Source organism: Astatotilapia calliptera, chromosome 7 (genome assembly GCF_900246225.1).
Source record: "Astatotilapia calliptera chromosome 7, fAstCal1.2, whole genome shotgun sequence".
NCBI lineage: Eukaryota > Metazoa > Chordata > Actinopteri > Cichliformes > Cichlidae > Astatotilapia > Astatotilapia calliptera.
In genome coordinates, this window is record NC_039308.1 from 49604649 (window position 1) to 49628010 (window position 23362).

The following is a 23362-nucleotide window of genomic DNA, read 5'->3' on the forward strand; positions in this document are numbered from 1 at the left end:
AGTGAGGATAATCATGTCAAAGGTGGTGAATCAGCCCAAAACTTCCTGGGAGGAGCTTGTTATTGATCTGAAGGCAGTTGAGACCACAATCACCAAAAACACCATTGGTAGCGCGCAGTGCCCGCAAAGTCTCCCTGCTCAAGAAGGCACATGTACAGGTCCGTCTTTGCCAGTGAACATCTAAATGATTCAGAGAAGGCTTGGGAGAAAGTGCTGTGGTCAGATGAAACCAAAATCAAGCTCTTTGGCATCAACTTGACCCCCTGTGTATGTAAGCTGAGTATGACCCAAACATTACCATCCCCACAGTCAAGCACAAAGGTGGAAACATTGTACTTTGGAGCCATCTTTCCACTAAGGGTGTGGGATGACTTCACCACACTGAGGTCAATGGATGCAACAACAACAGTCCACTGGCCACTTAAGAGCCAGAAGATAGGCTGTGGATGGGTCTTCCAGTAACCCAAAACATACTGTACTGCCAAGGCAACAAGAAAAAGCCCCTTAAGGTCGTGGCCTAGCTAATCTCCCGATCTCAATCCTAGAAAATCTGTGGAGGGAGACGAACTTAGAGTTGTGAACTGGCAGCCAAGAAACCTTAAAGGATTTATAGTTTCTGTAAAGAAGAGTGGGCCAGAATCCCTCCTGAGATGTGTGCAAAAGCAAGCACTAAGTCATGTTTCGCACAAATGAAATACTTATTTCACTCAATGAGGTGCAAATCAATTTATAACTTTTATTTAATGTGTCTTTGTTTTATGGATTTTTGGTTGAGATTCTGTTAAAATGAAACTACTATAAAAATTAGAAACTGTTCATTTCAGCAGGGGATCAAATAATTATTTCCCCACAACATTCGCCAAATCACTGGTTTTAGATCTGAGGGATAAATAAAACAAAGATTTAAATAAATAAATACCATACTGGTGGCGGTTTGAAATAATAATTGACAGTTTTTGCTATGAAATACACTGAGCGTTAACGTAAAAAGTGTGCAAGAGTTTCTTTTAGTAAGAGATAATCATGTCTTTTTTCTTAAAGAGCTGACAAAAAAAAGAGTTCATTATCCAGAAAGAGTATATCTCCATTTAACTGACATCACCGTCTTATTAAATGCAAACTGAGCCAAAAATTCTGTGATACACCTCAGTGATTACCCATTGCTCATTTAGCTGACTCTGATTTTTACATACCATGTGATCCTCTGGTTAAGCTTCTGTACATTATTGCTGACAGTGAAAGGGGTTTACTGATATTTCTTTTGGAAACATTTTCTGTTATGGCTAGTTACTTACAGTTGCCTGTTACCCATGTGGAATTTGGAGCACTTCGTATAAAGAGACTAATGGATATTATTTTGCGTCATATTGCTAATGAAGCTGATCTCAGGCAGCCCTAATAACGAGGAAGGTCAAATAGGTCAGTGGGTGATGTTATAGAAAACTGTCACAAACTTGTAATTTGATAAGTAAGGGTTTCACTCAGGTCTTTAGGCTCTTTGCCAAGGGATACGGATATGTGTAAATTAGCATAAAGACTGTGGCTGTTATGAAGGCATCCCTGATCCTCATTAATGCTTGTGTGAAGATGGAAAACCCTCATGTTTTGAAGTTTCAGCAGTTTATTTTTATGGCCTTACGTCCTTTTCCGACACTGTTTCAAGAAATCGCTTGTTTTGCAGAAAGGAGACCAAAAACATTTTGTATAAGATGTTTGTTTTTCATCGTGGCTGCAGAGGCATTTTTTCTGGTTTCAGTAGGTAACAAAAACATTCTACTCTAAGTGAGATGCTCAGCATCAACCTAAGCCATTACATAATCAGATTGTTAGCCACTCATATATTTTCTCTGACTACTTCACATAAATAAATCACCAAATAGATAACCCACAACTGTGTCTAACTGCTACTGAACACAAAGTGACACAGCAGTTTAATAAACATGTTATATCTAGAAATAAGCTTTTTTTTCTTATTTTTTTTCTTTAAATAGGCAAGCTTTCTCACTTGTGAGTACAGTTTATCCAGTTCATCTTGGATTTGTTTGGGGTACTCCAGGCCTTGGCAGATACTTTAGGGAATCAGTTAAACCCTATAAGCAGATAAATGCATCCATCTCTCCCTTCTGTAGAAGCAGCGATACATTCGTCTGTGTGGCTTTCCAGGCTTTCTTCAGCTGTTTCGCCTGATTCTGTTAGTCTGTGGGTATTTTGTGCTCATTAGAAAGGGGACAGTAGTCACTTCTAGCTACTACAGTATGGCTAGCCCACCAGTGATGCTGTGTTTGTGGTCCAGAGAGGGGTGACTGGGGAACATCTCCTCTGTACCATGTAAGGAAACCAGGTGTTGCTACTCTTCTGTTCATCCACTCACAGCATCATTCTGCCAGAAGGGAAAAAAAGACAAAGCATCAGGGTTCATTCTTAAGCTTGTAATATGTTTTCTGAATTTTCTGAAGCTTTCAACCGTATATTAACTTTTGTGTGGTAAGCCTCAAACTAAGTCCTTTGGCCATTATCAACATGGTGTTTTCAAACAGGATGTGATAAGGAGATCTGAAACCGAAGGAAACTGCATACTAGCAGTTTTAGATAGCGACTTGTCTGACACGAGAGATACCTGCAAAAAGATCATGTCGCATTAGCCTCCTTTTTATTCTAAATCGCAGTATTTACAGTATTTTTAGTCACTTAAAACTTCTGGTCAATGCCGTAAACTGAGTTCAGTTAGCATTTTCCCATAGAGTTCTCCATAACCGGGCAAATTTTGGAAACCAGCCCTCTGCTGGCCTTTACAATAAAATGCAGGTTAAAGGCGCTTCCACACTGGCTTTGCATTTCACACTAGACAGCTGTGCCCATCTTTTATACACTGTCTATGAAATCAAAAGAGCGGTAGGATCATTTTCTCAGCCTTTTTTCTTCCCAGCACCCTGCTGGCCATTAGAAAGGATTCAGTACACTCCCGTGCTGGCTTCAGTTTTCAGACCTGAAAGAGCAGTGCCAGTCACAACACCACCAAACACAATCTAAGGCAGTTTCATACAGAATGTCTGTTGGTGCTGGATGATGTAACCACATCTAGCTTTCCATTGGCTGTGGTTTCCAGTTTTCATTGTACTGGTTAAGTGGCTAGACACTGACTGAATGCCAGAGGAACATAACTCTAACTGTCTGGGAAACAGAGGTAATCTCAGGACTAAAACCTGGCTTTAGGAGAAAACAGAGAAAAGCACTGATTTTAAATATCAGCTATTATCCACCTGTTATCACATGACTAAATTTACATACTCAGGTCACGTGGTAACAACCAGACTTTATCCTTGGTAACTCTCACACGACACCCACTGATGAAGGCCAAGAGATGATTTAAAACAATGGAAAAACTAGCGAGTGAAGAAGATGGTATTTAGGATAGCAAACATGCTTACATATTTTAAAGATCTCATAGAACTGGAGCCCACAGAATAAAAAAATGGTTGATACTTTGTGGATATATTGTTGCTTTATCCTCTCCAAAAAGCCAATTTATAGCCCAGAGTGCACATGTCTGTATCATCAAATTCCAGAGTAGCCACAAAAGTTGTTTGGGAAAAACTGGCAGGATCCCGGACAACAGAGACTCAAAACTTAATACTTTTAGCTTCATGGATAAAATTGCCTCAGTGTGTGCTCTGTGTTTCATGGTCCACACTGATCTTTATATAACAACATATTGGCTTGAAAATGAGCTCAAGGCCAGAAAACACAAAAACTAATAAAATGGGCCAGCTCTGCTTTTCAAAAAGCAGCCAGCTTCACAGGAATATTTTACAAGTCTGTAATTCTTGTTAAGACTCCCATCACAGCTCTATGAATCACATCCACCAACTGAAAATAATTTCTGCTGCCCAAACAATACGACTGCACTTTAATGGGAAAAGAAAAATTTCCACTTTCCACACCTTAGCAGTGATTTACCCTCCATCCTTGTAGGGACACAGAAATATTCTTTTATCAACAGTGTGACACAGAGTGCTTTTGGTTCTTGAAGGATACTTGACTGCACTTTAGAGAAAATGCAAAGTAAATGTGTGAAAACACGTCTAATAAAAGATCACAAGCACAAAAATAAACACAGAAAGTTGCACCAACCCCATCTTGCTTTTGGCAGTGCCAGACGTCACTGCACGACTTTCAAAGAGCTAAACCTGCTCTTCTTCTCTTTTAGCAGAACTGTCTGTGCGTCTGGCTGTCTTTGTAGCATCTATGATGTTAATTAACTCACACCACATGGAGTGTGTTGCTTTAATTGGACAAGGTCTTGGCATGCTGCTCTGTGGACAGACAGGCCAGGAATAATTTCATAATGTACAATTACATTATTACCTCAGAAAAAGGGAACCAGTGAGTTCAAAGATGGATGTGAATATTCAGGAGACAGAGGTAGGCTTTGATCACACTGACAGAAAAAAAAAAAGGGAAAAAATGTGAAATTCTGTTTTAGCCTTCTGGGTCTATCTGAGTGTCCTGTGCAGGCAGCACAGCAGGCGTTTAAGTGCAGGTGTCGGGCATGCCTACCTGTGACCGATCTGATGTAACAGACAGACTGCTCGAGTGGCGGAGGTGGCGTTTACTAGACTGGGCTATAACGCTGAGTCACTGGTGACTGACTGTAAGAAGCAGTGTTACAAAGGCTGGTGAGTCAACTATATATTGAATAGGCTGACAGATGCCACCTCACCTAGACCACTCTACCCATGGCTAAGCTCAGCTGGCCCAGTAAGCTACCAGCCTTGAGTGAGTGGGAGGTTGCTGGCATGAGGTGCTGCTCTAAGTCGGTGCCAAGTGATTCATCGGCCACCAGGGGAATCTGTGTGACGTGTTCTGCTCAAGTGAAGTGGTGTCATTTGATGTTGCTCAACACCTCATTTCTCCCGCTTTAATCTATGACTTCTCGCTGATGCTCAGCATATATTAACCAGAGTTGAGTTATGTATTTTTAATTTTACCACCAAACACGAGCAAAAAAAAAGTAATAAAAAATCTGCTTTTTTTGCCTTCCCCAGATTGCACACTTATTTTTGCTGGGTAAGTCTTAATCAGCGCTGACTGAAGGCAAACTAAATCTATCTAACATATGCAGTAAAAAATGCCAGACTGAATGACAGGAGCAGATCACATTTGTTCCAATTATGAAGTGGGGAGCGTCAAAGTGAGTACACTACACAAGGAATGTAAAATAAGTGATGATATAGAAAATTCTCACTGCCACTTCTTTTAAATCTGCCTTCTAGTGTCATGATGCTGCTCAGTACCACTAACTGCAAGGAGGTGGACAAGCAGGCAAAAGGGGGATGTGCAGATACTGGGAAGCCAGCCAAAGCTTTAATGTCCTAATAGCTGCGGGTGGACAACCAAGCAGGGCTCTAATGCTGCTGAACTTCCTGGAAGGTTTCAGTGCTTTTAAAGGGCTACATGAGAGCCCTGCTAAAATGAGTGACGCCAAAATGTTTTTCTGTGGCAATGTGATATCTTAATGGGTTCCCAGTAGTTTTTGTGCTACCACATCCTGGTCATATGAGCTCAAGAGCTACTTGATCTATGTCATCCAGGACACATTAACCGTCTCAGGCTCAAATTAAACTTTTTGTTGCTAATGCACAACCAAGTCCTGCAGTGGTACTTCTGAGTAAAAAATTAAAATATGCATGTGGGGTAATCAGGTTGTTAGTTTTTAACTGTTACAAATCTGCAACGCCTGCCTTGAGAGGGTTAATGTGAATGGATTTTAAACTGGATACTGAGTGCTAAATGGGAAAATCATTACCGCTATCTGGTAGCACATCTGTATGGTAAACATAAGACTACACCTTTATAGTTTAACCAAGCATAAAGAAAGGAAATGGGGAAAAAATGTTTCCCTGCCCAGATTATAAGTAGATGAGATAAGTAGATGATTTTTGTGCTCCAAGAGTTGTCAATGCTTCCTTCAGTTTTAAACAGCTCCATGTGATCATCTGCTGAGCCAGCTATGATAATTTAACCTCTATCGCCTGATGGTTTTAACTCATTCCACGACCACTCTGAGGCCTCCAACACCACCACCTTCTCCAGGTTCACGTCCTCGCAGGATGACCCCTCCTCTCAGTGTGAGAGCAGCAGAGTTAAGGATGACTGCTACTACTAAAGCTACTGTTGCAACGTGCATCAAGACAGCCACCATAGTTTAATAGGTCAGTTATGTATTTATTAGGTTGTTATTATTATTATTTTATTACATTTATATGTATATACATATACATTTAACTTTTATAGTATTTTTATTATTTTATTTTAATTAGGTCTAATCATTGTGTATAAAGATTAATCAGGTGACCATTTACGAATCTTATTTATATGTTCCTCTTTGACCTAAACACAAATATTTGAATGATTTTTGAGAAATCATGATTTCATTTTCAGCTCATCCACCCGAAGGACTAATGAGCTGGGAAGACGTCCGTCATCCATCCATCTGTCAATAATCTACAAGAATTGCTGACATTATGAGTGAGGATTTAATCAAACCTATGCACAATGATCACCCTCGAGGTCAGGGTCATATTTGTCGTTCTCAGTGGATTTGAATTCTCATTAGTTTGTGCAGTACAGCCAGCCAATGATAGGAAAACCTATCACTGCTTTCTGTATTTCACACATTATAATAACCTGTAAATTACAATGGATCGTGTGCCAGATGAGCTGCATCAGTGATGTTCTAGTTTTTTTCTATTTTTTTCTCATTAGCTGAGCGAGTCCACAATCTTTTAAGTGCAGAAAGACTTCCTTGAACTCCTCTTAATAATCATTAGTTTAGTTCATTTGCAGGGATAAGGCGTCCCCAGGCCAGTAGATATAAGACACATAAAGGTCCAAGCCAAACAGCTCCTACATAAATGTATTTTTTATCAAGCTAATGGACAAACTATAACTGCCCATCCTATTCAACACTAGGATAATCACTTGAACAAATAGCGTGTAGAAAAACAAAGAGTTTGCAATAGTGTTTTTCACAAATCCGTTGTTTCCACTGGGTGACATTACCCTGTGAGTAAACTCTGCTTGGAAACAAACAGTGTGCCCCCCCTGTAATGATAATCCATGACTCCTGGTGTGGCAGGCTGATCATTCGTCTCTCACCTGGATCATACATCGTTAGGTGAAGAAAGAGACAGTTATGTTTTTGTACTTTATTCAAACCGAAGTGAATACGTGAATATGAGATTTTAATAAAGGGCATCCACCGAGGAAAAGTAATAACAGTTTCTCAGGCCGCCCACGCTGAACCCTGAGCAGATCTGCAGCAGCACATACCAGCCTGCTTATGTGCAACGTGGTAAGCAGGATTCCCACACGCTGAGTGCAAAGCTGCGCTCTCTCCCCCTCTCGCTCTCTCTCTTTAAGACCTGACTTGCCATCAGGACCTGCTTTGCTGCATGGGTTACCATTTGTGCTGGATTCCAAAGTTGCTGCGCGACTGGGTTGTTTTTAGATGCTGCTGGGCCTGTAATGGGACTTGACCCGATCTCTGGTTGTTTACATTTGGCCAACAGATGTCCAACTAAGTGGACCCAGTTTTTTGAGCCATTACTCTGCATCCTCTCTGGGGATAAAGATCTGTACCCCCGCAAATAAAACCCAGCTAATGACGCACCGTGTGGGCAACGTCAACTGCGGTATACACACAGAGAGAATCGCCCATAACGGTTACTTAACACATTTAGGAAAAAGTGTAAGCGTTATCTGGATTCTCAGAAGTGTTTCATTGTGTGAAACTTTCCCCCTCCCCCCCAAAAAACTATTCTGATCTTGCCCCAGAAACTGCTCGTGACTGAATTTATCTCGCAGCATCTGTCACTTTATTATTGATGTCAATGATTATGCAAGAACATATTTAGCTCATGGTAAATTTTGTCCTGTTTGTAAAAAATGCGGTTACATTTTTTTCTTGGTATTTTTAGATAGAGATCTTAAAAAAGATGATACCAAAACACTATCAGTCCTAAAGCAGTTCCCATTACTCATCACAATGAATTACTATGAACTTATCTTGCTCTCATTTTCCGAGCCCACTTAGTTAATGAGCAGTTTGCTGCTATTTCAAACACCTTTTTTTTTTTTTTTAAAAATCGACTTCCTCTGCCTTAATGCTGGCTTCTCGCCAGTGCAGGTCAACCTCACTAGTCAAGGATTGATGAGTCCTATCATACTGAACTGACTTCACGTCTAATGAGGAGGCTCCGCGGATATGTTCAGTCTTAGTTAACCACGTTTATACCAGCAGAGCAGCCCCAGGATCCCTCTGCAGCATCTCAGCTCGTCTATCTATGGCTTCTACAGTCCACAGTGCTTCTTAAAGCCATTTGTCAAAACTCTACCCACATTAAATTATCATGACCCGAGAGAGATGTCTACCTCTAGGAAGAGACTGAGCCACAATCAGAGACAGATAGGGTGCACAGTGTCTGGAGACGCGCAACCGGATGAAAAATCGACTGCACAAAAATGTACGGTTGTTCAGGCTGCGCTCTGCGATTGTGCAGCTATATTCTGAAAGTTTAAACAATGTCTGGCAGAAGAAGAAAGGTTCCCCGCAGCTATGGCGTGTTACAGGTCACTCCTGGCATCATAAATCATCGCGTATGTTCTAACAGCAGTCACATGCAGCCTAACACACCTTCAGACGCCTGTGACTGCTCTCAGCGGTAATAAAAAAGATACGCTGAACACATAGCAGATGGTGTTTTGCCGCAGAAACTCCACAAATGATTTCTAATGCGACTCACAGTCGACTCATTCAAGTTAAATATGAGCTAGGAGCCCCAGGCGGGCACTGCAGCTTTCACATTATCCTTTTCTTTTCTATTCATTAATAATGATAGCTCCCTAATGAGTTGGTCAGACTTAAAACCAAGAAATATCTCTCACCCAAATTCCTCCTATAAAATAAAAGAAAAAAAAAGGTTGCAGCTATTTTGAGATGAACGACGCATACAGATCAGACGCTTTGCAGAAAATGATTCACTGCTGGGCAGAAGGGAGTGGAGCTCTAAAAGTTCTGTTGAAGTCTGTAACCCAGTGAATTGACAGTTGGTAATACCACTGGTCGGATCTAATCGCGAGTGTGATATCTATATCTTTGTGTTTACAGTGCGCCCCTAACGAGCGACTCTAGGAAATTAGGATCCGGAATGTTTGAGCTTCCTTGCTGCTGGCTTTCGGAAAAGTATGCTAAAAATGTTTTAATTTGTCCTGCTAGACACAGTTTCCTTGCCATGTTGCTGTCTGCAAACAAAACAATGAGCACAAAAGAAAACACGCAGACAAGAAAATGAGAGGCAGAATTAAAGGAACGATTTTTTAAAGGGTCGGCCGACTTTGGTTCTTAGCATCTGTAGCTATTAATGCTTTATTTTGTCAAACAAGCAAGAGGGTCTCTACTGCATATTTGCTTATCAGAGCAGAACAAGTTATTTTGTATAATAGGCAACAAATGGTTACGTAACACTTCCTACTCTATGGCGTCAAATGAGGGTATCACTGTTTCTGAACTTCTGTGGTATAAATATTGAATTTTTCACTACTTGTAATTCTGTTTTTCTCTTTTGACTGGAGACAGATAATTTTAGTAGTTGCAGAAATGCATCTGTCTATGTCCATGGCATCGAAGTTGACAGCTGTCATGTGACGGGCAGTGACTCACCATGCGGTGGATGTGTTGTAGGGCAGGAGCGTAGGGCTGTGGCTCTCCCCTCTGAGGCTGTGTCTGGGCTGGAAGTGGGTGGGGACCATGGGCTGCGCTTGAGCCTGGGCTTCGCTCTCCTCTGGCATGGACCTGTGCCACTGACTCCGAGCCTTCTTCAGCCAGCGTCCTCCAAGACCCCATTTCTCCAGGTAGATCCGGCACAGCTCGTAGTTTATGGCTGAGTAGTAGAGAAAGTCCAGAGCCAGCAGCACCATCACAAAGAAGCCGTAGATCCACACACCGACCAGGGCTGTATAATTACTGCAAGAGACGCAGACTGGGAGAATTAATGCTGGATAATCTGAAAAAGATGATGATAAACACTTTTCATATCCTCAGAACCATCATCTAGTTACCCTTACACTGGGCTTAAATCCCAAAAGCAACGATAGTGCCTGCCAGGTGTGAATGTTTGCTGTTTATGTGGCAAGACCAAGACATTTATCAAGTCCTCCCTTGATAAAAACTTAAAAAAATAAATATAGGGGGGGGAAAAAAACACCATCTGTTCCATTTACTGCTTCTTAAATACTGCTTCCTAAATTGGACAAAGAATTTCATTAGCACAAGAGAGTTTTATACGTCTCGTTTTGGCTCTTACATAGTTTTCTCTAAAAATCAGCGCTCTTATTTTTCCACCTCTCATAAATTTTCTTCATGTATTACATGATCCAGCTGGATTTATGTGGGGTGCATTTGAACTTTTTGTTTTAGTCCACCCACATCCATAAAGTATAACAAGGTGAATGAGCAGAAAGGGCTTCAGAAAATAGCTTCCTGAGAGGTTGGGAAAGCAAAATTTACACACATACACAAAAAAATAAAAATAATCTTGTGGTGTCACATTGCTGCTTAAATGCTCAGGGCATGTAGGGTGGAAATATTACACATGTTCACGCACTGAATAAATATTCTGACTCTGAGAGGCAGAGATGACACAGGGTGTTACTTCAAAATAGAGATTTATTTGGAGTGAAACCATTCTTTTAGTTATGCCTTAATATGCAATTAGTGTGACTCCACTGATTAAAGCCCTTAGAAAAAGTGATATTCGAGTGGTTGTAATTCAGTAAATCAACTGAATCCGCTTCTGTCTGGAAACGATGCAGCCTTAGGGGTGTTTATCTGAATAAACTGCTTTAAAACAAACACCGAAGCTGCTTGAATGAATACCATGTCAGTAAATGCTTAACTGCATTTACCTTCCCTCACCTCTGCATCAGAGGCATTTACCTGCTATAATTTAGTTTGTATGTGTTCTAACAGACTAAAAATGCAGGGATATATTTGAGTCAGTCTGATCGCAGAGCAAAGAACGCAGATTGTGCACTGTTTTTAGCGAAACTGATCAGAACCGCACCGCTAACACCAACGCCATTCAATATTAATCACAGCTTTCCCAGAGACAGCAGATTGAAAGGATTATCTGTCAAATATATAACAATATTTGATGTTTTCCTGTGAATTTCTTGGACATTTACTCTAAGATGACTTCTCCATATGTTTCAGATCCACGATATTTCAGCTGCTCTGTTACTTTATAGGAGACGGCGCACAACATTGTGACAAAACCCTTGGAGTCAAAATGCCTTTAGTTTTACCTCAAACTCAACTCTAATCCCATTTTAACCATGAAGTGTAAGAAGGGAGCGCAAAATTATGGCCAGTTTAACTCGCTTGGCCAGCAGTAAATATCAAGCCTGCAGTCTTATTGGCCACTGAGCCAAGATAAAAGAGAGGCCCAACAGGCCATCTGACACTAAAAATGAAATATCATGACCTGCTGCAGGGCACTGTGTACCGTTTGAGACAAAGGCATGCTGGGAGGGCATTAGTACAAAGAGCTGTGGTTTTGTCACCCAAGCCTCCCACTGGGTGCTCCCACAGAAGAAGAGGGACATTTTTCTGTGTCCTTCACTCAGTTTAAATCTGCTTATACTCCACGCCATAAGCACTTCTTTCAGTTTAGTTGTCCTCTGTGAGAAATCTGTCATATCTTGGCATGTGTGCAGTTTTTTTTAATAATGCCACACTGATACAGCTCTGCAATTTTACACAGACTTTTACTTTGAAACAGTCTAGGACTTTATAGACTCTATATGCTTAATAGCCAGCACTTAACCCCCGGCTTTGCAAAGGGTTTCATGTGGAGGCGTCATACTCAAAACACATAGGCTGCTTTTAGCATCTGCTCTCCTCTGTGGTGGTATTGAATACCGCTTCAGGTGTAGGTCAGTGTCAACAAGGTCTCTGAGCACGATACCATCAAGAAGGTCTGGAGACCAAAACAAGCTGGTTTCATATGATCTGAGATAAATTTATCTGTCGCTGTAGCAACTCACATACAGCTCTCCCAAGATTCAGCGAAGCCAGTTTTCACTAATTAACTGTGACATGCAGGTTATCTTTTGGTATTGTTTGTTTCGTTTTAGCAGGATACTACTTAATGGTGTGGGTATTTTTTTTTAATAGTTTGATTTGTATTGGTTTTTATTAACTCTCCTCTCTCCATTCGGGTTGGTGGATGATGGTGTTTTCATGAAGTACACATGAGGATACTCCACCTGACTTTCATTTTTCAGTCAGGTGATTGGGCTGTACCACTGAGGATAGAAGGAGGAATGGGATGATTTCTGTCTTGGGCTTTTGTTAAAATGCTTTTGTTATTATTTAAATGTCTGTTATAGTATTAGGATGCTCATGTTATTTAATGTAGGAGTTTTTTTCTGTGAATAAATTGTAAATATCTCTAGGTTTGACCCCCATGATTACAGCGGAAAGAAAGTATAAGTTAGGGTTATTCAGGGTTGTTGGGGGATTTGATTTTTGTGGACTGGAGTCACTGTTAGGTTCTCTAATGTCCCTCTGTTTGTAAAGTTTTTGGTAAAAAAATCAGTCAGAGCTCTGCTCTTGCACTTGATATAATCTCCATACACTTCAAACAATGTAGTTACTGCCCTGAAAAAGGATTGTTTTCCCCATAAAACCCTACAAGTGTGTTTCATGTTTTAAATACAGTCAGCCGAGGGTATGTGAGACATGTTTAAAATATTTTAAAACCCTCACAGCCTGAATTAAAATTCTGCACATTAAGCTAGCTAAGACTTGCAATTTTTTTCTTTGCAAATGCAACTTTTGCCTGAAGTTCACGTTTACTACTACCACAGGTCCTATTGGGCAATTATAATGCCTGATAGCGAACAGCGTGACAAAACTCATAATGGTAACAAAAACACACACACACCTAAAACAAGAGGTCAGAAACAGACTCTGATGGAAATATGTATAAAACTCCATGTATTTAGTCCTTGTCCATATGTGTCTTGTGCAGCCCATTTCTCATCAGTATGCCATGATTCCCAATAGTTGACTTTGTTAAGATGGGCAATGTTCGAACTGGTAACCCTTGAGTAGCATTGGGCATCTAGGCCTGAAGATGCTAACTGTGATGTTTTATTTAATCTCTTTTCTAAACCAAGAAAAAAAGGAAAAATATGACAGTGCAGATTTTTGTCTCAGAAGATTCACAGTGAAAATCCATTTGACTCAAATGGCATCTTAAACGATTACTCACTTGTGTGCATAACCATCAGGGGTGGTGGTGAGGTTGACCTGCATGACCAACTGGAACTCAGTCTCGTTGCAGCAGTACTTGAAGGCGGTGTTGTTGTGGTGGCAGCAGAACATATAGGTCTTGTTGTCTGAGAGGCGTGGGCAGTGAAAGCCAAAGTGGTACCGCCCTTTGTGGTCAGAGTAAGGTTCACACACTCGGTAATGAGCAGAGAGGGCTGCAGTGGTGGGAAACAGGGGGAGAGAAGAAAAAAAAAGAAACCGTAGATGTAATATTCAGGAGCTAAACAAAGGACTCATGACCTTTGAGGCAGAATTTGTGTTTGTCTCCCAGTTCTGAAAATGACAACAACTCTCCAGGAAGCACCTTTCAACCTACAGCATCCAAACTGCAAAAACATAATCGTGAATGCTTGTTTTCTTTGGAGGCCTCTGAAGATACACGAGTGGATTGAATTCGGTTAATACCTCTGGCGAAGGACAAGCAACACAAAACACGGTGTACTTGCAAAAATAATCAGAGAGTAGATATTAAATTATGCATGCAGGCGCATGATGGCAAAAGCAGTCATTTTTATTCTTGAAGGAACACAGAGACTATCAAACTGATTAGCTAATCATTCAAACCAGACGGCATCGTCTTATTTTCTTCATGTCGTCACGCCATCCAGAGATTTCATAGGAGCTTACTGAAGTATGAGCTGGAAGTTATGGAACCTAATGGCACTTGTTGCAGTAGTGGATTCTGACACATCAGTGGGTAAACTAGAAAATGTGTAGGTGGTGGTGGCAGACTCGCAGCTTGATTTCTTGTCTTTACCTACAAGTTTCTTGAGGCCACAGAGTTTAGTCTCTGACGGCCCGCTTACTTTTATCATCACGTCTAAACCCAAAGTTTTCCCCAAGAGGGATAGCGGCGTTTTTCTTGTTACTAGTCCAACAAGCAAGTTCTCTGCTTGTTTCACAGAAGAGGCTGATGTCAGGTGGCACATGCTATTACAATTTAGCCTGAATACAGCATTACTCTACCGGTTTAATGAGAGAGATCTGAGTGTGCCAGGTGTGCTCCGGTATACTGGACATCTTTGATAACACCCAAGCGTGATACAAACATAAGGGTGGCTTCTGTGCGTTTGTATGGAAACAACAAACATACTTCTCAGATTACTTGACAAAATGAGTATATAGCACGCTGCTTCCCCTAGGCTGACCGCCTCGCTTCATCCTCCCTCCAAAAGAAGGATCCCCTCTGTTTTTTGTGATTGTGTGTCTGAGTGTTTTTCTATTTTGTCATTCTATTTATAGGTGAACAAAGAGTTTCACTGTGAACCTGGTGCCACCTAACTATATGGTTTTAAACACTGTTGTTTAATCTTGGACCGGTTTCACTTTTATTTAACTCACAGTACAGTATTATAGGTTGTGTTTTTTTAATGCAGTTTTTGTTCTGCACATACACAATACATGACTTAAAAAAAGAATTTCAGTAAAATGGGGTAAATTTCAGAAATCTGAACAGAAATTAATCAAAGCCAAAGTCATCCTGAAAAGTATAACCAGTCATTTGGGCAGATGAAGCCATACGGGTGGAAACAGTCAGTTCTTTATGCAGCTTCATGCAGTCCTCTGGCTTATTTGCATTCAGCCAGAACTACGCTTACAAGTCCCTGCAGCTTTAGGGGAAAGTGAATGTGTTACTGTCTCGTGGGGGGAAATAATAATGTTTCCAAGATGGATTCTGGCAACCAGTAAGGATCAAGTAAAAGAAAAAAATCACAAGAATTGCAAACCAAACTCTAATAATAATAAATAACCTATCTATTTATAAAGCTGATAATCATGCCTGTTTGACATATTCATTGTTTCACAGCCATTTAAAACAGCCTATGACCTGTCCAAAACTATACATAAAGTTCTCAAAATGCCTATAAGCACTGGAAGCCAGAATAGTGACAAATATACAGAATGCACTGAAGCATGCATCATCGTGCAGTTCACTTTTATATTTCTTTGCAGTCTCCGATAGAGGGATTATGTGACAATGTTTTATGTATCTAACAGGAAATCTATTGTTCATTTCCAGCTCCACAATTTTATTCTGGGACTCTGCTGAAGTAACTGCATATGATTCAAAGTCTAAAATAATTCTTATGGATCTACTGAGACTCAGCAGCACCTTAGTTCATCCTCTGAAACAAGCAATTCTAAAACCATTATTAGTTACAGCCACACTAAAGTGTAAGACGCTTCCTCTGACTGCTAAGAAACCAAATGTTTAAAGGATTACTTGTACATACACTCACTTTATTATCTTTGATTTTGGTGTTTGTTTCATGTGAGCATCCTCCACAAAATAGGTACAACAGCTTGTATGTAAGCATAGCAGTGTTTTTGTTACTTATCTGCAGGTGAACCAATGAGATTTTAATCTTGTTAATAGCTCTATATGTGGCATTTGCAGGTCCTGTAATTCTGTTTTCACTTCTTGAAAGATGCCGCTCCGTGGGACGTGTACCTGATTGATCCTTCTCTTATGTTTTCTTTTTCATCAATAAGCTGCCAGTGCTGTCAGATTTTTAGGCTTCATTGATGTAAAACTGCGTTTTACTGTGATTTAATTCATATCAGCATTTCTGTACTTGCTTGCAGAATCACTCTGGCACCGTGTATTCTTGTTTGGCTTTGATTGATAATTCTCAGCTGAATCACAAATTGAAATGATGTCACTCCATGTGAAGTGCACTGAGCTTAGTTTGATGTTTTTATTGTAGCTTATTTATCCTTCTCATATGTGCTTCCTTTTATGAGCCCAAAAAATATGACTGTGTTGTCAGTTAAAGTGTTTCGGCTGTGATTTAGTTCAAGGTCCACTTGTGCAGGCAGTGTGATAGAAGTCTTTCACTCATCTCAGGCCAAGACAGATCAGCATTTGAAAGAGACCTCTTTCAGGTTATAATGAGCTTGCTGGCCATCTTCGCTTCAGCGATGCTAATTTCAGCAGGAGAGGCTGTAAAATGAAACACTACTGAAGGGCACGGTAGAATTAAAAGTCAAGGATGGCTTCTTCAGCAGTGAAAGGAAGCTCTTCATTTGACCCTTGCGTTGACAATACAAGTCGGTTAATCCATGAAAAAGTTCTGCAGTATGCTCATGTTTTTATGCCCTTTAAAAGAAGAGGGTCAGCGGCTGAGGGTTAGTAACCTGGTAATAAAGAAACAGAGGCCCTTCACACTGTAAGTGGAGTATAAAATTCTCTAATGATGCACAACTGGAAACAGACAAGTTCATCGGCAGTCTCTGGCTTCTCAAATGAACAACAGCTGCTTCTGGAAGCGATACCGTTGTAAACACACCCACCTGCTTAATTTCATTAACACCTCTTGAAGTTTAGGATACAGTTAACAGCTTGGCTCCTGAACTACAGTTTGTTTACTGCCTGTGGTCTGAAAACGGCTGTGGCTCTCTCTCTCTCTCAGCAGTGCAAACACACAACATCAAAACATCAGTCAGTGCTCACCCATCACTTTTTTTTATCCATAACTGCGCTCGCATCTGCAGTTTGTCTTTGTTCTGAAACATAAAGGTTTCATTCGGTGATCCTCGACAAAGAAGACAAAATGATTTTTGCTCACGAGTAACCCATTCACTCAGATCTTTGGTAAGCTGTAAATGTAATGTGCGCATCCTTTTTCTTTAGCTAAGTACAATACACTGTGTGCACCTTCTTGGTGCTATTATCTTTGCCTTTGGTTAGTTTGTCTGCTATTCACTCACAGTCTGTCCGTCTCTGTGTCAGCAGTGTTAAACCAAATCCACGATAGGCTTTTCTACCTCTTCTTAGTCAAGCATGAAAAACAGCTTTGATGAAAAATAAAAAAATAAAAAATAATTTTAAGCTTAATATCAATCTGCCTTTTTTTTTTAAAATAAAATAGTTGCACTTTGATTATCAGGATAATTTGATGATAATGAGTTATTATCAATATTTTCATGATGGTAAATATACTGAGACACAATTACATTTTCAGTTTACAATTTAAAGTTATTCTGTTGTCTAGTCTTTAGTGTTAACTCCAACATCACTGCACCATCGAGAGCATCCTGACCAACTGTATAACAGTCTGGTACGAGAACTGCTCTGCCTCGGGCCGGAAGGCGTTGCAGAGGGTTGTGAAAACTGCCCAGCGCATCGCTGGAGCACCACTTCCTGCCATAAAAGACATCTACAGGAAGCGGTGTCTGAAAAGGGCTGGGAAAATCATCAAAGACCCCAGTCACCCATCACATGGACTCTTCACCCTCCTGCCCTCTGGGAGGCGCTACAGGAGCCTCCGGACTAAGACCACCAGGTACTGGAACAGCTTCTTCCCCACAGCTGTCAGACTCCCGAACTCTGCCTCCTGACATCTGACTCACATTAAACACATGGACTGGACATACAAACACCCACAACCACCTACACACACACACACACAATGGACAACTGTACCCTCATACACACAATAATAACATGGACTGAACCACCACTCACAACCACTAGCACTTTATATAGCCTCTGTAGAAATTATCCACATATCTCACTTATCTTAACTGCACTACTGTATAATTCTGTGTAAATAATCATTCTGTACAATAAGATAATTTTTAATTCTACAACTGTTTATAACCTGCATAGTTCACATTTCTGTATAACTGCATATCTCATATTTCTGTATTTTTTTATTTCATATTCTGTATAGTTTTTCATATTTATATCCTGTTCATAGCTTGTACTCACTACAGCCTGTGCATACTTATAGTTATAACATACCTTCATACCGTGTACATTATAACATACCATAATAGACCCATTTCTGTAATATACTTACATATCTATATTATTTGTAATATATCTATATCAGGCTAAAGCACTTCTGGATGGATGCAAACTGCATTTCGTTGCCTTGTACCTGTGACATGTGCAATGACAATAAAGCTGAAGCCTATTCTATTCTATTCTATTCTATTCACTTACAGTGATCACTTACATAGATATGTAGCATAATTGCATAACCTTGTGTAACACAAAACAAATCATAAATCATTGCAGAGATTGTTTAGTGTTGTATTTCCTTGTACATTACTACCTAAGTCAGTAACATTTGGGTTTTATTTGTCATTTCTGGCACTCATTCAGCATTCAAAGCTGTGCTGTACACAATTTGCTTTGTAGTTGTAATCATCGGTCCTTGGGTTTGATGCATTTTTCTGGGAACACGAGGATGGCCATTTTCAAACTAAAGATGGATGTTGAGTGAGGAGGGCAATAACATAAATAACTCACTGTTGACTCTTTTGGTTGTTATGGGTTTTCAACCTGCTGCTTGGCCCTGCCAGCCATAGCGCTGATTTCTCGCTCTCGCTATTCATCCTCCTCCTCCTCCCTGTTTTGTCATTTTCAAACTTGAGTCGGCATATTTTTTTTTCTTCTGCATAATGTGTGTTTTATATCTAAGAGATATGTGTTGGCTGGGTTCTTTGCTTTGTAGCTTCTGGGGTTATAATATGCTCTCTTTTACAGTTTACGCTGCTTGGCCTCATTTAGAGAGCACCCTAAGGTTCAGTGCGTTTCCTGCCAAATAAAAGTAAGTTCTTGGCAGTAAATGTTTGAAAGCACCCAAATGTTAAATGTGTCTGACTCGACTTCTGGCCATCACATGGCAACATCAGTCTTTCTGTTCCCTGAATTCAGTTTATAACACTGCAGTGGCTTCTCATGCAAAGGACTGACACCTATATTTTGGGGGAAATCCAAAGTTTGTAGAAACTGAGGGCATGTGTAATGTCAGCAGCACTACCTGAAACTCTGATTTGAGTGTCTGCAGAGGAACAGATAAACAGACTCAAAAACAGGCTAGGACTAAAATTCACAGACCTGCAGTGGACAGTAGGAGGAAGATGACCGTCAGGACATTGAAGGACTGCCGGCTGGAGATAGTCATCTTCTTGTCCTCATGTGGGAAGAAGGGAGGGAGCAGGAGGGTGGGGAGAGAGAGGGGGAGGGAAGGGCTGCTTTAGCTGGATGTGGGCATCCTCTGCTCGCTGACAGCTTCTCTCACATGGCTGCTTCTTAGACTCAGGGCTCCTAATGGGAACAAGACAAGCAGGGGGGGGGAGAGAGAGAAAAGATTAAGATATTTGATTTGGATTTCTGGAAGTTCCATCCAACTGTGTGGACAGCTTGTCTGGCAGTGAGCGTCCATGATGCCTTTCCCGAAATCTGTCCTAAGGCTTACATAACAGGACCGCTTGGGCATTCGGTTTAATTGAAACGGGCACTCTGACAACACTGGGGCCAAAAGTTGTTCCATGCTTGCTTTTTCTTGTCTATAAGTCATGGTAAATTATAGCGATAATCATGAATATGTATACTTCCCTGAGCTGAAATTGTTGTCATTTTTTTAGTTGATTCTAATAAAACTGACTTTTTTTTTGAGAGATTAAAAGAACATCTTAAACTAGATGTCTTAGTTATGCAACTCTATAAGCTATGCGTTGCAGTAAGGAAAAACTGCACATATCATGCATTAAAAGTACGGTGCTCTAAGTAGAGCAAATATTTAATGAATTGCACAGAATCTGCTCTTTCAGCACAGTGTAAAGTTTTGTGATTGCAGAGCTGCTGTGGAGCACTTTGCTTGTAAGTGATGCATTGTGGGGGTTCGTGAATTCCTCTTGCACATTATCACCATTCGAAGCTTCGCTGTAGTCATCCCTCTACTGATGATAAGTAAGATTAATGGGGTGGCAGTACATTTCGCTTAGGCACACTTGTTTCTGTTTTTTTTTTTTTTATTTATTGCTTTAATAGCCTCATTATGTGCACAGAAATAGTATCTCTCTGTGCATTCGTTTAAGTTGATGTTGCTGATCATTTATATACGAGCCATTTGCAAATTTCGCATAAAAACACCCATTATTTGCTCCCCGAACCTATAAGATCCCATTTTTCTGAATGTAAACTTCATTCAAACATGTACCAGGATCATAGATTGCTTTAGCTGCGTGTATGTGCCGAGAAACTTAAGAGTCTTCTTCTGCACGAGCTAGTTGGAAAATATTACAAGCTCGGCTCCTAAATTATTGAGGACCTGACAGAGGCTGACAGAGAAGGAGAAACTAAGGAAAGAGAGCAACAACAAGGGTGTAGAAGGCCCATCAGTGTTCCTGTCATAAAAAGAATTCAGTTTATTGGTGGATCAAAGCCAGTCTAATGTTGCATCACCAACCTCTGACTTTTTTCTCGAGCTGTTTTGGTAACACTCCGAAGTATGGCGCAGATACAGCTCCATTTGGAGGGCGACTGGAAAGTTTAGTTTCTTTCACATGAGCACACAGTCAGAAGAGAAATGGTGCTAGTGGTGGGGCACTGCCTACGAGCCAAAAATTATTTATCAGAAATATGCAGACAACGTTCACCAGGTCAGATTTAAAAAGTGCTAGAGGTCAGAAACAAGCTATGTTTCTGTTTTTTGGTCAAGAGTTTACACGAGTAGCCGCATCTGCCGATGAGTGGGTTCACAGTGAGGTAATGTTTGTGCAGACTAATGCTCAACATTCGTTCCAGATTTCCATTCTGGTCTTTGAAAGTTGAATAGCATCAATTAATTAAATGTTATTATGTTATTATGTTGTAATTTTTCAAGTAAACAGAATATTTTTCAGCTTTGGTAGTCAAATAAAGACGTCAACATGTGCTGTGGAATATTTTGCACAAATCTTTCAGCTCCCTTATTTTTAAACCAAAAACTCACTGAGAAAATTATGTAGAGATACGTCAATTTTGAAAATGTGCTGTAAGTTGATTGCTTACTATGGCACGGCCTGTTTTGCAGCTGGTACACAATGGATCACAGAGTGAGGATGAAACGGGCTGGCTGTGGAGTAAATAGCATTTGGCAATTTTTACACCTTTAACACCTTTTTGCACACTCGGGCAATTGATGCAGAAAGCAGCAAAGCTGTCAGGTCAGTTTGTCAGTTTTACGGAGCTGTAAAAGCAGAAAATGCAGGCCTCAGATATTAGAGGCCTTTCACAGGTCCAGAGCTTAAGATTTTATCCAAAGCCATTCATGAAAAACCAAAACCTCAAAGTAACCTGAGGGCAGAGAGATTCGTCAGATTAAAATACCTAGCCTTTATCCAAATTGCTGTTGACCTTAACAGACTTAAAAATGGGAGGCAACGCCAGTACTGGCAGCAGGATGATAGCCTACACCAGTTAACAAGCATCCAACGTTAATAAGAGAGGAAAAGATGTTTTTCCCCAGCAGGTCACACGAGTTCTGCTAATGGCACAAAAAGAGAATTTTTTTCCTCAAGTGATAAAAATCTCACGTGATTAGAGGTGAGAAAATGCCTGCTGTCTTGAATTGCATACATGGACACACACTCAAGAGGAGCAGCAATACGATTAGACTCAAATGTAGACTCTATCCTTAAGAAGACATACGCTCCTATTCCAGGCTGGATAAACCATAACCTTAATAAGACATACAATTATCTTTATCTCGCGGAGACACAACCTATTGCTTTCTATAAATATGGCATGTAAGCATGTGAGTGTGAGGTCATGCGCTATTGAGAAACATATCAGGCTCCCAAACTGAGCTACAGAGGCTAAACAAATATTTTAGAAGAAATTAAAGCTGTGCAAACACTGTGGAGAATCCCACTCTCTGTCACAGGTGCCGCCCCGTCTCCTATGTGTTAAATGGTTTCAATCCCAGATCAAGGAATAAATGCTGTGCATAACCCTTCCAATATACAATGAAGTTACTGTGGACCACATGGACAGACTGTGAGCTGCAAGTGAAGCACAGCAAGCTTTTTCTGTCAAAGTCTTTTAAAGCATTTTTTGATCTGAAAAGCTGTTCCTTCTTCAGAAAGCCAGGCAACGGGGGTCCCGGGAGACTTGTTAGAGTGGCATTTCATATATTTTTTTCCAGTCTTTTTATTTCTGGTGAAAGCTTTAGTGTACTGTCAGATGACAGCATGTAAAGTATAACGAGGGATTCCCATCCTTTCTAAACCCACTCCTCACAACCAACTCACTGCTGTGGTCTTTTATATACATTACTTGTTTTCCTGTATTGTCACATGGAGTCACCCTGCTCCCTACGCAGGCTATAAAAGGGCAAGGTTCACAGCATCACGGCGCACGGCTTGTTTGCGAAGACGTAAATGTTCAAGGGTTTGTGTAATGAGTCTGATGGTAGTGAAGCAGAGTATGTACTGTAAATACACAGGAGTGCATGTATACAGGCACACACAGCACAGCACACAGTGCATAGCTCCCTGGGACTTAAAATAGAACAAACTGTTCAGCCGAACAGACACACGACACAGATGGAGGGTCTAGATACTTGCTGTGTCTCAAATCAAACTAAAATATACATAAAGGCCATGGAAACACCCACTCTCTGAGTAAATGTGAAAGCTGCTCTGAGGGGAAACACTGTATTTCTACGAAAAAGCATGTAGATTTCATTTATCTGCCTGCGTGTTCCTCATTACTCGCTGAGAACAGAAGCAAATATTAAGTGACCAATTGCTGCAGTAACCACTGCGAAGCTAGCAGCACACTTTTCATCACAACACAGCAGGAGACCCAAATCTGTCAGAAGTTTGATGAGGAAGAGCGCAGTGGAAGATTTTTGGGCTATTTGAAGATTACACACAGCGATAAGCGGGGCCTGTCTCAAGAACATCCTTGTCCGAGTCTTATTTTTGTTCAAACATTAACTTTAAAGTATGCGACATGTTATTATGCTTTCTAAAAGTCATTATTTATTTATTTTGGCCTGCAGTGTCCCTTATCTGAGAAGCTTTCAAGTTTGTAAAGGCAAAATCTCGACATTACAATTCTCTCTCTCTCTCTCTCTCTCGCTTTCTTCCTCTCTACAGCTTAACTTTATTTTTAGACTAAACATTTAGGTCTGTCTTTCTGAGTATTCACATAACCTTTTTCTTCCATGGGTGATAGTAGTT

General features: G+C 40.5%; 1 protein-coding gene across 3 annotated transcripts in view; it reads right to left on the reverse strand.

Annotated features, from left to right (window-relative positions):
• Positions 1–744: 744 nt before the first annotated feature.
• Positions 745–23362, reverse strand: part of shisal1b (shisa like 1b) — a 94361-nt gene continuing 71743 nt past the window's right edge. For 2 of the 3 annotated variants that reach the window (XM_026175354.1, XM_026175353.1), the window contains 3 exons: positions 19248–19457; positions 13338–13551; positions 9718–10024 (listed from right to left, as the gene is read on the reverse strand). In XM_026175354.1, the coding sequence (XP_026031139.1) occupies positions 9718–10024; positions 13338–13551; positions 19248–19314 (588 nt within the window). In that variant the 5' untranslated portion in view covers positions 19315–19457. Of the gene's footprint in view, positions 2381–9717; positions 10025–13337; positions 13552–19247; positions 19458–23362 lie in introns of those variants that run through there. The other variant, XM_026175355.1, reaches the window with a different exon arrangement.